At 41.4% G+C, this 17,847-nt stretch overlaps 1 protein-coding gene across 6 annotated transcripts in view; it reads left to right on the plus strand.

Moving 5' to 3' along the window:
* Positions 1–17,847, plus strand: part of LOC133399999 (ral GTPase-activating protein subunit beta-like) — a 34,802-nt gene that overhangs the window by 5,668 nt on the left and 11,287 nt on the right. For 2 of the 6 annotated variants that reach the window (XM_061672104.1, XM_061672113.1), the window contains exons 6-24: positions 90–221; positions 603–781; positions 1,105–1,173; positions 1,549–1,700; positions 2,934–3,177; positions 5,861–6,062; positions 8,178–8,345; positions 8,491–8,605; positions 8,705–8,852; positions 9,143–9,207; positions 9,327–9,471; positions 10,616–10,737; positions 13,137–13,319; positions 13,424–13,572; positions 15,657–15,844; positions 15,945–16,048; positions 16,188–16,343; positions 17,119–17,328; positions 17,492–17,650. In XM_061672104.1, coding sequence (XP_061528088.1) covers positions 90–221; positions 603–781; positions 1,105–1,173; positions 1,549–1,700; positions 2,934–3,177; positions 5,861–6,062; positions 8,178–8,345; positions 8,491–8,605; positions 8,705–8,852; positions 9,143–9,207; positions 9,327–9,471; positions 10,616–10,737; positions 13,137–13,319; positions 13,424–13,572; positions 15,657–15,844; positions 15,945–16,048; positions 16,188–16,343; positions 17,119–17,328; positions 17,492–17,650 — 2,890 coding nt within the window. The remainder of the gene's footprint in view (positions 1–89; positions 222–602; positions 782–1,104; positions 1,174–1,548; positions 1,701–2,933; positions 3,178–5,860; positions 6,063–8,177; positions 8,346–8,490; positions 8,606–8,704; positions 8,853–9,142; positions 9,208–9,326; positions 9,472–10,615; positions 10,738–13,136; positions 13,320–13,423; positions 13,573–15,656; positions 15,845–15,944; positions 16,049–16,187; positions 16,344–17,118; positions 17,329–17,491; positions 17,651–17,847) is intronic. The other 4 variants (XM_061672121.1, XM_061672130.1, XM_061672139.1 and 1 more) reach the window with 3 other exon arrangements.

Genomic DNA, 17,847 nt, shown 5'->3' on the forward strand with positions numbered 1-17,847 from the left:
CGTAATCACGGTCATTTAAGTTGTTGAGGAGCTTTATTGTCCTCTTACGAGTATTCTGTGAACACTGTTCTCTGTCATCCTCTATTCAGACTTCTGCGCTTCACCCACGGACCTTCCTTTCCAACTTTTAAAGTTCCCGATGAGGATGCCAACTTAATCCCTTTAGAGATGGACAATGACTGTGTGGCACAGGCATGGTATCGTTTTCTACACATGCTCAGGTACGTGAATCTTCCACAATAGAAATGCAATCGCCACCCTCCATGTAATGCTCTTTCTCCAATGAACCTGTGTTTGTGTTGGGAGCAACAGAGAAGTTGTGGCATAGACAAGGAACTAAACTTAGAAGCAGAATTCACCAAGCATTGGGTTGTTTGGCCACGACTCACATGTCAAGTCAATTCCTACATTGTGATGCTATATAATGTAGACAAATCCCTAGTACTTGTTTTCCTTTCACAGTGGTTACTTAAAACAGAGTGACGAATGAAAAATGTCCTATTTCTATCGAATGAGTTATGTCTGTTGTACAGTTTCAGTACAGGCTATACCGGAGAGTTTTCCTCAAGTAATTCCATTGCAATTGTACTTTTTGTTTCTAGCAACCCAGTGGACCTGAGCAACCCAGCGATAGTGAGCACTACTCCAAAGTTTCAAGAACAATTTCTTAACTCCAGCAGCATCCCACACGAGGTTGTACTGCATCCCTGTCTCAAACAACTTCCCCAGATTTTCTTCAGGGCCATGAGGGGTGTTAGCTGCCTTGTGGATGCCTTCCTCGGTAAGAAGATATGAATATATATGTAAGCCTTAAAGAGCACGGTGCTGTCTGAAAGTTCACCGGTTTGTTTATAACATTTATGTTCAGCGTCATATATGCATGACATTCTTGTAGGTAGTATGAATATACTTGAAAGTTCATAAACCCTTTAACTCAGTCAGGATAGATAAAAGCTACAAAAATTGCAAGTCCAGGTTTTGTTTCTTTTATTGTACCTAATTGCAGTTACTTGAGCTCTCGCCTGCGTAAATCCAGATGCTTGCTGTCCATTAAGTCATGAGCATCACTACATGTCAGTGTGTATTTTTTTCTCCACGCTATAGGTGTCTCAGTTGAAAAGAGAGATGTGCGGGAGAGGGTGTTCTCTTTTTGTCCAGTGCTGCTCTCCCATGGTACAGACACCAGCTGCCATGTTGTTTAATATGGGCAAATGATAGAGTGGTCTGTTCATTGGTGGTAATGATATTAACAACTGGAGGGGAAGGAGTTCCAGACACCTGGAAGGGCTTATTTGTGGGCAAGAATAAGTCAATCAGGATGAATATCAAGCACCTGTGATTTGGTTCTAACCACTTGTCTCGCATGTTAACAAATTAATTCTGCCTAAAATCCACTCACAGATTCAGTTGTCATTGTCTCCTTATTTTCCTTCTGTCATAACGGCAAAAAACAAACAAACATGAAAAACGCTTTGATTGTCACTGTTGTCTTCCCATCCGGCGATTACGGAAGTGAACAGACCTCACTGTAACTTTCTGTCTCATCAGGCATATCCCGTCCTCGAGCTGACAGTGCCCCGCCCACCCCAGTCAACAGAATGAGCATGTCTCCGCCCCCTTCCATTGCCAACACCACGCCCCCTCACAGCCGCAAGCAGCGGCACACGGTTGTCACCAAAACCACAAGCAAGAGTTCTACTGTAAGTCCAACTTATGCACAGTGTTGTGTGATTGACATTTAGATTTTATTTTTTGTGCATACTAAACTGGGTTACATTTCAAAATGGTTCACAATGAACCGTGACTCTGCCCTATGCCATTTGTTTGGAATACTTAAGAGAGGAATTTACATTTTTGTACAGTTTGTGTACATTTTTTGCATGTCATTATTATCTTGAAGCAGCTTAACTGTGCCTAACAGCAGCAACATCACTGAACACAATATGCAGCATCAGGGATGGGTGAGCGTTTGCTTTTCTCTGCCCTGAAAAGAATTTGGGATTGTTGTGATTGTGAGTCTGAAGACGGTGACGACTGTCATTGTTAGCTGCTTATACTAGCTATTAGCTAAACCGGCCACCAACCGGCTAGCTGCTGTATATGTCGTCACTTGTTTTAAGGCTTTTTAACAGTTTGCATTACATTAGTGGTTAACTTTTTTTACACTCATGGGACAGTTGATGAATGAGATGTGGGAAGCTTTTAGTATGCCCTCCACATCAGTCATTAAACTTATGAGTGTTTTATTGTTATTTTATTATTAGACTTTATTTTCTTCTTATACATTGATTACAATTAATAACATTAAACGTTTCCTTAGTGCTGCAGTGTCTAACTTTTCTTTGGGGGTGGAATCACACACTCAAGCCTCAGCTCATCTAACATCTTGCTGTATTTTTCAATATTTCATCTTTTTATGTTTCGTGTCAACCACTGAAATTCCCGTTCTTTCGGAAACTAACATACCAGAAATCATGTATTTTACCTGGCAATGGGCGGAGAGCGGCCCCTTATCTTATCTCCTGTTTGTAAAAAGCTAATATTATTTTGAGTTTGTACAGCGGAAAAAAATCCATCTTTTTCCACCCCACCGGCTGTCCTTCAAAACAGAATAAAAACGTTCTAGAATCACACAATGAGGAGGCAGGGGCTTATGCCTGTGTTTATCAAAGCAACGGCTCTGTTGTTGTAATGCAAAATTCCAGCCAAGGGGGCGACAGAAGCTACGCACTGCATCTTTAAAACATTGCTTGTGTAATTACTAGATGTTTTATTGTAGTGGAAGTTTGATCCCAGAATGTATTTCTATTTTCTTTATTTTCTGTGGGAGAATGTTTAAAATTTAAAAAAAAAAAAAAAAATCTTTTATGAACATCGAACTGATTACTGTTGTCATGTCACTCATTTGAATCTTTGACATCTACCTCATGCAGGGCAGTGGGACGCAACCTACAAAAGCATCCCAGCAGCAGCAGCAGCAGCAGCAGCAACAAACATCTTCGTCTCCGACCCTTTTGTCCAGCCCTAACCAGAGCAGTTGGGAGTCACGGCCGCTTCCTGCTCCGGCGCGGCCAAAGGTCAACAGCATCCTCAACCTGTTTGGCCAGTGGTTGTTTGACGCTGCATTAGTCCACTGTAAGCTCCACAGCGGCCTTAGTCGAGACCCCAGCATGACTGGTAAGGCACGAGATTATACCCCACTCTATTTTTTCTATTCCATGCATGGGCAGGTGGGTGTTTTCTTGCTGGCCAATTAAAAAGCCTCTTTAGTTTGAGTTTTCTGTGTTTTTGGTGTCTTATTTTGAACTGTATGTTGTTGGGATGTGCTTTTATTTTTCTTTCTCAACCATTGACTTAAACTGTTTTTGTGCCTTTCTGTGTGGAGGGCTTGGCTAGAAGTGGCCTGGTTTTAGATTATCATCAGATTTTAATCCATTGAAATCACCCAACAATCTAGGTCTGACTACAGTCCCCGTTTATTGCCGGGGATATGTTCCAAACCCTCCCTCGATTGGTGCAAATATGCGATACAGAGATATTACAAATAAATAAATCACCCCACCTGCACTCTTTAAATACACTTTAACTCATTAAGACACACACATTAAAATATTCCTTAGCTCTTGTTTTCACTCTCTCACTCACACAGTTCCCCAAACAAGAGGCAAAGCGTGCTTGCTTCAAACTATTTGTTACTCCCAGTTAAAGGTTATTGTAAAACTGACACATAAAACAACAACAAACTAAATATTGTGAAATTAAACACCAAAATGTTCAAGCTGTCGGCCGAAAGTCCGCTAGTTTAATGATGACATATAATGTGAAACGCGCAGGACGTGGTAAACGGAAATGAACATACATGTCACGGTAATTATAAACCTTAAAACAACTGCTGCTGTACCACACACAGAGCAGCAACACAAAAATACAACATACAACAATATTCACAGGCATGTATTCTCTGTTCTGTGGGAAAAACGGTTATTACTGGCGCTTCATTGGGGACCTTCGTTCTCTGCCGCCTCTTGATTTGAATTACGCTGCATCTCTTCCAGTAGACCTCAGTGCTGCCTACCATGTTGCGGTACAATGTATTACTCCATTGAAGGCGAACGACTCCACATTGTGACTTGCTTGTACAGAATACTGTAAGAACCCATAGAAAACAATAGTTTAAAAATCTGCGATAGAGCAGGCGCGTATACAAAGTACTGAGATATGACGAGTTGAGCTGAACATAGTGGAGGATATCTTACTCATGATATATTGGATACAAAATACCGTATTTCCTCCCATAGTGGTCTTTATTTACACAACTACAGAGAGGGCCAGGTGTTCATTTGGAAATAAGAGATCTATTTGAGTGGCGGCCCTATTTCAACAAAAGGTTGTGTAAGGGTGCAGCTAGACCCACTGCGGTCTATTGGGCGACGGAACGCTTTAAGAAAGTTTCATTCTAGTTTCTATCAATAATGCAGTTCGAGGCGAGCTAATATTTCCATGCTTTCCATTTCCAAGTTTCTGCATTATCATATATGTTTGAGACACCTGCCTGAACAGCACTAGCAATTAGACATGTTTGCAATTTCTAGCACGCCTGTAAGACCAATCTGATGTCTTTGTTATAGCATACGTCTACAGTGATTAAATGTTCTTGTTTATATAAAATAACTTAAAGCTAATTAGGTCTACGTAGGGGCACTACCTGAGTGGGTGGGGGGACAACAACGTATTTGAGCCAAGGCCTTTATTTAACTCTATGACACATCTGGTGATTAATTGGGTCATGGCTTTCTAACACTTTTTGGGGATACAGTATATGCAAATTCAAAGACCACTGAGTGACAGCACGCCTGGTACTTGCTTAGTGCTCCCTCCCTTCCCGTCTCTTTCTCTTTGTGTAGTGCCATGTACGCTTCTCCCATGGCTGAGTACAGTGGGTCAATTTCATTTATGGAGGACAACAACACCACCAACAAAAACACAATTCATGCCTGAAATGAATTGGCTGTGCTTTGATTTTGTGTCTCTCCACTATTTCTGTTATCTTGCAGCCTCTTTTATCCAAATTCTCCTTTCTTATAAATCTTGTAAGTAGGAACAGCAGCTTTGTTTTTCCTCACTTGATTTGCGTTTCTTCACCAAACTTCCTGGTTTTATGTTGAGTTGCCCCATGATCATTGCCATTACTGCCATCGTTTTATGTTGTAACTCCTCATTGTTAAAAAAAAAAAAAAAAAAAGTTCCATCAGCGTTCTGTCAGCGTCATCTCGAGGTGATGGAATGATTTTCACCAACTGACCACTTGTCTCGACCATAACGTTTTATTTTATTTTCCTTCGGTCACACTAATCCTTATTTGGCCTCAGATCATCTAAAGTTCAGCTTCATTTTGTTCATTTTGCATTGTCAGTTTGACTTGAACTCTGGTTTTACTGGTTTGGTGCCTCAATGCATGATGTGAATGATCTGTACCCCGAGTGATAGTTGTTTATTTGCAACAGCCAGAAAGCTGACACAGGGATTTTGTTTTGTGGTCTTGCAACAGGCACATGTAATTTCTCTTTACTCTGTCATGTTTTATGTTCCCGGATGGCAAAATTTTACGGCAAACTCTTTGTGTCAGAATTCCCCTTATTCTATGCTATGAAATTATGTGAGTGTATGGATTGTCATGGATGTATTTAGTTCTATATGGATGTGATAGCAATTTTGTTTCATTTCGAAGGCATCGTTTACTTTTTGTTGTGCTAACATCTAAGTTTGCCAATACAGTATGTGCATGAGTACTAGTCACGTACGTGAATAGCCACATTACCATTCAGGTTGCTTTCATTCTGTCTCTTCTCACCCTATGCAGCAATAGCGACACAAGTAGGCCTGGAGCTGAGAAGGAAAGGTTCCCAAATGTCCACTGACTCAATGGTGGCCAACCCCATGTTTGATGCAAATGAGTTCCCAGAGAGTTACGAGGCTGGCCGTGCTGAGGCCTGTGGGACTCTGTGCCGTATCTTCTGTAGCAAGAAAACTGGTGAAGAAATTCTACCCGTTTACCTCTCCAGGTAAAGTCTTCGGAAATCATATTGTCTGATAATGTAGCATATGGCAATAGACTCTAAGAGATGCCATTTCCCAACTCACCTAGGGCCATATTCTTCCGTATACTTAAGTCAGAAAACGTTTGCAGCTCCGCGCTTTTATGACTGCGCCCATTTTGCCGTCCACTTAATTCTATCATTTGTGCACCTTCTGGCCATTTTTAGACTCTGGGTGGAATAACCCTGAAGTGTGGGCGTTGCCTCTCATATCTGGCCAAGCACGCATTCTGCCAAAGACTTAAGCACGTTTCTTCATCTGCAGTCCAGAGGCTGTAGTAAATCTAGTGCCCTGGGAAGGTGAAACATATTGCACGTTTTGATTAGCTCCCGTGCTGCTCCGAGCCTCCGATGGCTGGTGGCGGCCCAGCGGCTGACTCGTGTTGGCGGTCCGGGAGACACCTGGCCCACATACTCTCAATGGTAGTAATTTGTCCCTACCACATTATGCCAATCGCATCCGAACGTCGACGTATTACATGATATTAATTGGCAAAGACAAATGCAGTGCCAGCAGATTATTTTTCATGCACCTGCGAGGGGCATTTTTGCTGCTAGGAGTTAGTCTGAAAGCAACAATGACCCGAAGCATACTGTGAAAGCAGCCAAAGATTTTTTTTTTAAGGCAAAGAATTGGAATGGAATGCAATGGTTAAGTCATTCACTTGACCTGAATCCTACTGAGCATGCATTTCACTTGCTGAAGACAAAACTGAAGGGAAAATGCCCTGCGCAACAGCAAGTAGGAACTATAGACAGTTGCAGCAGAGGCCTGGCTGAGCATCATCAGTGATAAAAACCAGCGTCTGGTGATGTATATGTGTTCCAGACTTCAGACTGTATTGTAAAAATACAGTTTGGTGCAACATCCGTAAGTGCAACTTGAAACTCTACTATGCAAAGAAAAAGCCCTTTATCAACAACAGCTCATCTAAAATGGACTGACGCAAAGTGGAAAAGTGTTCTGTGGTGCGAAAAGTCCACATTTCAAATTGTTTTTGGAAATATTGGACGTCGTGTCCTCCGGGCCATAGAGGAAAAGAACCATCCGGACTGTTATGGACGCAAAGTTGAAAAGCCAGCATGGTATGGGGCTGTGTTAGTGCCAATAATATGGGTAACTTACACATCTGTGAAGGCGCCATTAATGCGGAATGGTACATACAGGTTTTGGAGAAACATATGCTGCCATCCAAGCAACGTCTTTTTCATGGACGCCCCTGCTTATTTCAGCAAGACAATGCCATACCACATTCTGCATGTGTTACAACAGCGTGTTTTCGTAGTAAAAGAGTTGGGGTAGTAGACTGGCTTGCCTGCAGTCCAGACCTGTCCATTGATAATGTGCGGCGCATTATGAAGCGTAAAATACGACAACGGAGACCCCGGACTGTTGAACAGCTGAAGCTGTACATCAAGCAAGAATGGGAAAGAATTCCACCTACAAAGCTTCAACAATTAGTGTCCTCCGTTCCCAAACGTTTATTGAATGTTGTTAAAGGAAAAGGTGATGTAACCCAGTGGTAAACATGACCCTGTCCAAGCTTTTTTGGAACGCGTTGCAGCCATAAAATTCTAAGTTCATGATTATTTGCTAAAAACAATAATGTTTATCAGTTTGAACATTAAATATCTTGTCTTTGTAGTGTATTCAATTAAATATAGGTCAAACATGATTTGCAAATCATTGTATTCTGTTTTTATTTGTTTAACACAACATCCCAACTTCGTTGGAATTGCGGTTGTACAAGCTGTTGTAATTCCCACACTGTTCACCTGATTTGGATGTAAATACCCTCAAATTAAAGCTGAAAGTCTGAAGTCTGAAACAACAGCTTGTTTGTTCCATTTCAAATGCATTTTGCTGTGGTTGTGTTTGGAGCCAAAAGGATACGAATTGTGTGTCCCAATATTTATGGACCTGACTGTACATACTGTAGAAGCACTTGATTGTTACTATTACTTTTGCATTCGTTTAGGACATGTGCCCATTCCTAGTTAATGAACCTAGTTCTAGCTCACATTTTTTTTGTTTCAAATCTTTTAACAATATTGAGAGATTTCCTTTTTCCTGTCCAACAGGTTCTACATGGTGCTGATTCAAGGTCTCCAGATCTCTGATTTCATCTGTAGACCCGTCTTGGCCTCCATCATTCTTAACTCTTCCTCTCTCTTCTGTACTGACCTGAAGGGCATCAATGTGGTTGTACCTTACTTCATAGCAGCTTTGGAGACTATTGTACCAGACAGGTCAGGCTAGTACCGTGTTGCAATAAGTTTCAGGTTAATAATAGCAAATTATGTATCTCTATGGGTTTGTTTCCACTGGGCATCATTCTCATTTATAATCACCTTGACTTTCTTCAAGTGTACATCCTATGGTCATTTCTGTTAGGGAGCTATCCAAATTCAAGATTTATGTGAATCCCACTGATCTGAGGAGAGCCTCCATCAACATTCTACTGGCCATGCTGCCTTTGCCACATCACTTTGGCAACATCAAATCAGAGGTAAATTGTAGCGTCTATTCATTCCCTAAGCTTTTAGTAGCTGATTGTTCTGCACAGTACATCCACTTCGGTGTTGAGAAGGATGCTGTCTCTTCAAAGGTTCTGTTGGAGGGCAAGTTTAACGAGGAGGAAGGATTGCCTCATGACCAGCCCGTGTCTTTTTTGTCCCTGAGGCTGCGTCTCGTCAATATTTTGATCGGAGCCCTGCAGACGGAGACTGACCCCGCCAACACACAGCTCATCTTGGGTATTCGCGCACACATCTTTTCTGTACTTGAAATGAGCCATCCCATGAGTTGTACCCATTTCTAATCTGACTGAATTATTCACTTGATAATGCATACTGTACAGTACAGTACTCAATGTAAATGTCTACAACAGAAAACCTTTTGTTTAGGTTAAACATTCTAATTCACAAGAATTAAACGTGATTGTAATCATCAAAGTTATGAAAAGAGTTCTTGTTTAACTGCATTGTAGCCAATGTTCCTTTTTTTTTTAATTTTGTCGACATTTTAATCTGTTTTCCCTTCTCAGGTGCAATGCTAAATATCGTTCAAGACTCAGCACTGTTGGAGTCCATAGGTGCACAGACTGAAACAGTAAGTCTCAGTACTGAAATATTATAATTAGTTTAAAGCTCATTAAAAAGCAGTATTTCATGGTATCGTGCTCAGCATGTTGGACCAGCCTTCTAACCAGCTATGTTTGACCTCGCTAGGTTAGCGTAGATGGCAGCCATGTGACTGCGAGAACCCGGAGTCACAGCAGAAACAACAGTGGCATTAGCTTCAGCAGTGGGGGAAGCACAGAGGCCACCAGCCCAGATTCTGAGCGTCCTGCCCAAGCCCTGCTTCGAGACTATGGTGGATGCATTAACACACAAAAAAGATTTTTTTTTTTTTATACTCCTTTAATGTTTATGGTATTACAATGATCCTCTGTTCGTTGTGGGAGTTGCCTTCCAGACCCATCCCTCCCCGACTCTTTGAATGTATTTAAACTTATTAAAACACAGCTTTTGTTCACAAACAAAATTGCAAGTATCTTGGCCTCGCTCCATAGGGCGAATGTGAGCGTTTAAGTTGGCCGACCACCGTCACCTTCCCGCTTGCCTGTGTCGTGGCTGGCCGGAAATTCCTCCTTCAAGCCGGGGACTTTGCTGTGCCCATAATTAAAAAAACCAACAAAAAAACAACAACAAGCGTTATTAACTGCAGATTTCCGCAGTATAGCAAGAATTTCTGCAATAGAAAAATTAGATACGTTTAAGAGAGAAATCTGCGAAGTAGCGGGGGATGGACATTACTGTATACGGTAACATGAAAATCATCAGATGTCATCTTTGCCTGCTTTCTGATCTATTTAGACTATGAGAAATACTAAATGACCATTTTCCTCCTTAATAGCTAACGTGGTTAAAGTGGTATGCAGAGTTAAGAGGCGTTGGATAAAATGCCTCTGTAGGTGATGACAAACAAACTTGCTGTGATGCTGTGCCTGAAATAAAAAAAAAATTCTCCTCCCAAACACAATGTTATCCTTTTCAAATGTACTCTAGGGCTGAGCAATGTTTACAACATACATTTTTGACATTGATTGTGACAAACTACAAAAGTGCAGACAGTAGGCATGTACCATTCTTATGGTCCAATGTTAACATGGACACAACAACCACGAGGCACTCAGTTTTGACTAGGATTTGTGACATAGCAAAAAAAAAAGATGTTCTTAAAGTAGCGCCAAACCCATGGAACCATCACTTATTTTAAACGTGAAAAGAATTAAAAAGCAAAGTAATGAACAAAGTAAAATGTCAGCATTGCCCTGCCCTATTTTGCACAATTTACATTCATATCTAGGCCTGAAAATGTGCAAATTCTGTTCAACTTGTCCCCCCCCTTCCATCTTTGGTTTTAAGGCATGTTTTTAACACTAAGAAATGTGGTCTGTTTTCTATGCTGTGCTCTATTTGGTATTTCGGGCTGTTATATGTTTTAGTTCTTCCAGATACAGCGGCAGGCTTGTTGGTGCGTAGCATCCATCTGGTCACTCAGAGGCTCAATTCCCAGTGGAGGCAAGACATGAGCATTTCACTAGCTGCCCTGGAACTTCTAGCTGGTCTTGCCAAGGTAAAGCTAGTATGTCCAAACCCCACAGAGATGTACAATAATCCCTTGCTATATAGCGGTTCATTTATTAAAGATTCAGTGCATGGTGTATTTTTTTTAAAGGTCAGTGTAGTGCAGTTACTCACATGCACATCTCTGATACCGTCAGTTTTATAGGCTAAATTATTTAAATGTGGCAGCAATGACTCACAGCTCAACTGGGCTCTTGTTCTAGGCAGAAAAAGAAACCCTACTGATTATATGCATCTCATACATATTTGGTAAACCACGAAATTGCTTTAGAGCGCAAAATACATGAACGGAAAGTAACTGTTTCCCATCGTCAAACAAATTTAAATATTAGTCAAAGACAACGCAGGTAAACATGAAATGCAGTTTTTAAATGACAACAAAAATCCAAACCTACATTGTCCTGTGTGGAAAATGTGATTGCCCCCCGTTAAAACATAACTGTGGTTTATCATACCTCCGTTCAATTTCTCTAGGCCTGATACTGCCACACCCCTTCTCGATCAAGAAATCAATTAAATAGGACCTGCCTGACAAAGTGAAGTAGAGTAAAATATCCTCAAAAGCTTGACCTCATGCCAAGATCTAAAGAAATTCAGGAACAAATGAGAAGGAAACTAACTGAGATTTATCAAAGTGGAAAAGGTTATAAAGCCATTTCTACAACTTTGGGAATCCATTATCCACAAATGACAAAAACATAGAACTGTGGTGAACCTTCCCAGGGGTGGCCGGTCGACCAAAATTACTCCAAGAGTGCAACGACAACTCATCCAAGAGGTCACAAAAGAACCCACAACAGCATCCAAAGAACTGCAGGCCTCACTTGTTTCAGTTAAGGTCAGTGTTCATGTCGCCATCATAAGAAAGAGACTGGTCAAAAATGGCCTGCATGGCAGAGTTCCAAGACGGCAACCACATTAGGCTGGTCTCAATTTTGCCAGAAGATGTCTTGATGATCTCCTGACGAGAAAAAAAGTTGAACTTTTTGGAAGGTGTGTGTCCCATTGCATCTGGCATAAAAGTAACACCGCATTTCAGAAAAAGAACATCATACCAACAGTAAAATATGGCGGTGTTAGTGGCATGGTCTGGGGCCTGTTTGCTGCTTCAGGACCTGGAAGACTTGCTGTGAATGCAACCATGAAATTCTGCTGTCTACCAAAAAATCCTGAAGGAGACTGTCCGGCCATCTGTTTGTGACCTCAAGCTGAAACCAACTGGGTTCTGCAACACAACAATGATCCAAAACACACCAGCAAGTCCACCTCGAATGGGTGAAGAAAAACAAAATGCAGACTTTGGAGTGGCCTGGTCAAAGTCCTGACCTGAATCCTATTGAGATGCTGTGGCATGACCTCAAAAAGGCGGTTCATGCTCGAAAACCCTCTAATGTGGCTGAATTACAACAATTCTGCAAAATTTCTCTACAGCGCTGTAAGAGACTCATTGCAAGCTATTGCGAATGCTTGATTGCAGCTGTTGCTGCTAAGGGTGGCCCAACCAGTTACGAGGTTTAGGGTGCAATCACCTTTTCACACCGGCCATGTAGGTTTGGATTTTTTTTTCTCCCTTAACAAAAAACAAAACAAAAACCTACATTTCTAAACTGCATTTTGTGTTTACTTGTTGTCTTCGACTAATATTTAAATTTGTTTGGTGATGGGAAACATCGCTCGCTCTCTCTCTCTATCTATCTATATATCGCTATATATATGTATGTATGGATAGATAGATTTAAAGGAAGAGTAGCATAATCCTCTAAATCACAAGTGAACTGCTACGATCTAAGAGCCTCGTAGCTTAAGGGTGGTTCCGATCCAGAATGCCATCTGCAACCAGTGGAATATATCATTTAAAAAAAAAAAAATCACACAAGCCCAGCATAAATACATACACTAGGCTGAGTGTTTAATTTTTTTGCTTAAACCTTAATGACACTAATTAATTAATAGCAATCTACCCACTAGGAGAAGCAATTAGACTGTAATTTTGCTTTCATTATTTGCGTCTTGAAATGCATCTCAAAATCCAGAAGATGCCAAACAGAATACATTGTGGACATGCATTTCTGGGTTTTCTTTAAACATCATTAATATGTGGTTTGTCACCATGACTTGAAGGGAACATCCTGGGAAGAGTAACCATCATAAAATGTCAATTTCTGGAGAGACAAAATTTCACAGAAATATAAAAGAAAATGGCAAAAGCCATCCCAAAATAATTGCACATCTGAAAGTTTTTTTTAATTATATGAAATTAATGTATTGTATATTATTACTTCCTGCTGCTAAAAAAAGTAGAACCGATGTCTCCCAATCATTTTAAGGGTTGATTTTGAGTGAGTGAAACATATGAGCACACTTATGTTCATTTTGTCTTTTGCTCAGGTCAAGGTGGGGGTTGACTCTGCGGACCGAAAACGGGCCGTCAGCTCTATATGTGGGTACATTGTGTACCAATGTAGTCGTCCAGCTCCTCTTCAGTCCAGGGACCTTCACTCAATGATTGTAGCTGCCTTCCAGTTTCTTTGTGTGTGGCTCACTGAACATCCTGACATGCTGGATGAAAAGGTACATTTTAAATGGACCAAAGTGAATAATTCTTAAATCAGCCATTAAAATAGTATTCTATTGTGTACTAGCTCATCTTTAATAATAACCTTGTTTTGCATAAGGATTGTTTGGTGGAAGTGCTGGAGATAGTGGAGCTGGGAATCTCTGGCAGCAAGTCCCGACAGGAACAGGAAGTGCGACACAAAGGGGAGAAGGAGCATAACCCCGCTTCAATGAGGGTGAAAGATGCAGCCGAGGCCACTCTATCATGGTAAGATGCAATCATTGTTTGTACAGAATGCATCAGAGTCGGTCTTTTTGGCTGTGAACAGTCAAGCTCTCTCCAGTAATTAAGTTATTGACGCTAAACCACACATTTCACTGTATTATAAAAATGTTTGAGTTCATTATCTTTGATTTACTGCTGTTTGATGACAGTGACAATAAAGTTGCTTATCTACGCAACTTGGTTCCACAAAGCAAGGCTCAAAGTTGTTCCAAGTATAAAATCGGAACATTACGGCCATGATTCAGCCTTTGGCCAGAGAAGCCATGCTGTCTTTTTAGTATGGCATAAACACAGATATTTAAAAAATATGTATATATAGTTCCAAGTTAAAAAAAAATAATAAAAAAATTACACCCCATTGTGTATTTGTTTATACAAATATGCGTGAAAAAGCAACATCAGCTGACATACATTGTTTAAAATATGCGCTTCTCTGTACAGATCCTGATAGACAAGAAATAATATATTTTTAATTGCGTGTGCATCTTTTATTCTACAAAATGAAGTCGGCACACGATAATATCTTTAGCGATTTTATTATATAAAGTATAAATGCAGTTAATAATGTCACACATTTAAAATGACAAAAGCCAAAAAAGCGCACTTATTCCTGTCTGCACACAAACATGAATAAGCAGTTTGTGGACAGTTTCGACCTTGGACAGTGTTTTCCAAAAGCTAACTTCAGTTTTTAAGGACATAAAACAATGTTTGTGTGTGAATGGCCAGAAGGTATAGAGAAATCAGCATTTTAATATCTGTGCACGTGTGGACATGGCCCAAATATCAGTCAATCAATCAATCAAACTTTATTTGTTTAGAACTTTTCACTTATAATCAACCCCCCAACCACCACTACCACACACAGACATGCGCACAAAAACGGGTTAAAAAAATATATATATATCGTAATGACCAAAAACACACATGCTCACAAAAAAAAACATAATCCCAAAATGGCTGGCACGGTGGGCGAATGGTTAGCACATCTGCTTCACAGTTCTGGGCGTACCACGCCTCCTGCCCGAAGATAGCTGGGATAGGCTCCAGCAGCCCGAGACCCTAGTGAGCATAAGCGCTAACCTGAGGCTGGGCACAGAGCATCCGGGTGAGAAAACACCATCTCAAGGAGCCCTCTGCACCAGGGCCCTGCCCCAATGACCTTCCCCCCCCATTAAAAATACCACAACCCAAAAACTCTCTTACTTATTCTTAGACAAATCTAGTCTTTCACGATTGCACTATGTCAGACGACTGCTATAAAATCTTGCCGTATCTCAGTCAGACGGTGGCAACACGACACGACTATCTAACTATCCCGTCTTTTACGATCACTGGGCTTTATTTTGTCAAATCAAAAACTGTCGGGGAGAAAACGTGCCACCGGTCAACGCGACTGGATACAGCTGTTACCTTGGCATCAAGAAGTTGTTGTCAAACAGTGGATTGCTGCGGGCATGTTGGAGAAAAAAAGAATAAACGGAAAACAAAAACATGCTCGGGAGATGCCATTTTTGGCTGTCAATTCAAGGATTGCTTGAGGTATGTTCACATATTTTTAATACGATACGGCTTGCAAGCAGGCAACAAAACGTTTTGTCGCCGAGCACGCCAGTGCTAGCACTAATGTTTGTAGTAAACATGCTGACGTTCTATCTTAACATGCTCTAAAGCTTCGTTAGATTGGTTTGTGTGCGTGAATAAATCTTGACTGCAGCGACCAAGTATGTTGACAACTGCAAGCACGGAAGGCGATGCATCGGTCACAATATGCAATCTATTGGTTGACGTCAAGGTGCGCTGTCAGAGAGTTGTCATTGATGTCACACTACACGGAAGATATCCCCAAAAAAATCAAACATGCTATACCTTTCATTTTGGCGTCATAGAGCTAAATCGTTGGTCATGGATTATGTCACACTGCAAGAAGTTTTGTCGTTCCCAACCAAATATTTCGGGCCCGATCTAGGAAATTTCGATACCTAATTGGGCCAATATCGGGGCTAAAATCCTGTAGCCTGATCTGGGTATCATATTTTTGTATGTGCTGTTGTGTGGTCATTCAGTATCATGCAGGTCTTGGGAGCTTTCCCCTCTCCTAGCGGGCCTGCGTCGACTTGCAGTCTGCTCAACGAAGACACCCTGATTCGCTACGCCAGACTAAGCGCCACCGGGGCCAGTAACTTCCGCTACTTTGTGTTGGACAACTCTGTTATTCTCGCCATGCTGGAGCAACCTCTCGGCAATGAGCAGAGTCAGTAACTGAGTTTTTCTGTTCACCTTACATCAATCTAAGAACGACACTAATATGCGCTGAAAGTTAAATAAGCTGTGGTTTTTCTCTCTCCTGACAGACCCCAGCCCATCAGTGACAGTTCTAATCAGAGGGACTGCTGGCAGACATGCCTGGACCATGCAGCTCTTTCACCAACCCAGGAGGGCTCGGGCCAATCAGAGGGTGAGATTATACAGAAGATTGCTGCGTCTTGGAAGCAGCTGATGTCAAACCGGAATAGCATCAGATATGTGTTGGAAATGTTTACAGGCTGACAACCCCAATTGTCTTTCTTTCCCCTTCCTTTCTCCTACTTCCACAGCAGGTATTTGTTCCCGAGGGCCGCCCAACACCAAACAACGATGTGGGGATCAAGTACAACGTCAAGCAGAGGCCGTTCCCTGAAGAGGTGGATAAGATCCCCCTTGTCAAAGCCGATGTTAGTATTCCCGACCTGGACGACATTGTCAGCAAAGAGGTGAGAGAAGTGTCTGTCATTCATCTTGTGTTTACATATTTGCTCGTTATATCAGACTGCTGGATCACTGCATCGACTTTGTTACGATACAAACTCAGGGGTGTTGTGTTGGCTGGCAGGATGATAAGAGTTATTTCCCACACGTGAGTTCATGGATGATTAAGATGTTACTTGGGTCCTGACAGGGAAGAAAGGGTTCTAATTGCTGTATTTGGTCCAAATGGAAATGAGGTTGGTACCCTTGGGGTTTTGCATCTTGGCAATTCATGAGAATCTGTCATGCATTAAATCCACTCTAGAAAATTGCCGCAGCATTTTCAATCATTGTCAAATTATTTTGCATATGATAAGAAAGGAGCCTGGTCGAGGGCAATCCTGGAGTCAATCATGCTGAACATGGTGCCAATTTACATGTTGCAAAAGCAGCAATTTATTGACGTGGGAAGCTTTTGACATGAAGAATGTGCTTCCAAGCGGCAAATATTTTGCCAAGGTCTCCATGCAACACTGTTTCCCAGTGTTCCATACCCTGTTTAGTTAATTCAGTCATTTAGAAGAGTGAAATCCCCTTCCTTGTGTCCATGAAGTGTAAAATATAAGTTGGACCTGATTAAACCCTTTTTAAATGCTGTTGCAATAAATCCATAATCGCCGGTGACTCATAACATTTCAACACTAGGAAAGGACACCTGGTTTTGGGAATGTGGTTTATCCCCCCACCACAGCTTGTCTTGTAGTCCTATTTAAAATGTTTCCTCTAATCCTCCTCATTCAGCTGGAAGTTCAACATGACAAGCTTCGCATTCTGATGACCAAGCAGATCGATTATGAGAACACGTTGGAGCGGCACAGTGAGGACATCTGGAAGTCCAAGCCTTTCCCTGACCCACAGATAGACTGCAAACCTCCTCCACCTTCACAAGAGTTCCAGACAGCTCGTCTTTTCCTCTCCCACTTTGGTTTTCTTTCTCTGGAGGCACTCAAGGTTTGTCAGCATTTCAGCTAAATTATCTTGCTTTGGTTGCCAGAAATAACAGTTTGGCTGTGATTGAGGTATGTATGGCCACTTGAGTTGCTCACCTTCAGCTAAATGCTTTTGTTATTGTTACTTTTTATTCGCCTACTGTATGTCGGTGAACTACTGACAGGAGCCCAACAACAGTCGTCTACCTCCTCATCTGATTGGCTTGGAGTCTTCCTCACCAGGATTCTTTGATGACATCAACTACCTAGACTTGCTCCCCTGCCGCCCGTTTGACACCGTCTTTATTTTCTACATGAGGGCAGGACAGAAAAGCAGCCATGAAGTGAGGACAACTTATTACTAAATGTAGTTATAAGTAATGGCCAAATAAAAAATTGAGAATGGGGCAAATACATTTTCATGGCACTATATTTCCTGTGGACATCAACAATCAAACCTTTTGATTACTGGCGCACACACACACCTGTAAAAAGTATGCAACTTTTTATTCTTTACTAACACAATAGAAGTATCACAACA

The sequence above is a fragment of the Phycodurus eques genome, chromosome 1, assembly GCF_024500275.1.
Source record: "Phycodurus eques isolate BA_2022a chromosome 1, UOR_Pequ_1.1, whole genome shotgun sequence".
Classification (NCBI taxonomy): domain Eukaryota; kingdom Metazoa; phylum Chordata; class Actinopteri; order Syngnathiformes; family Syngnathidae; genus Phycodurus; species Phycodurus eques.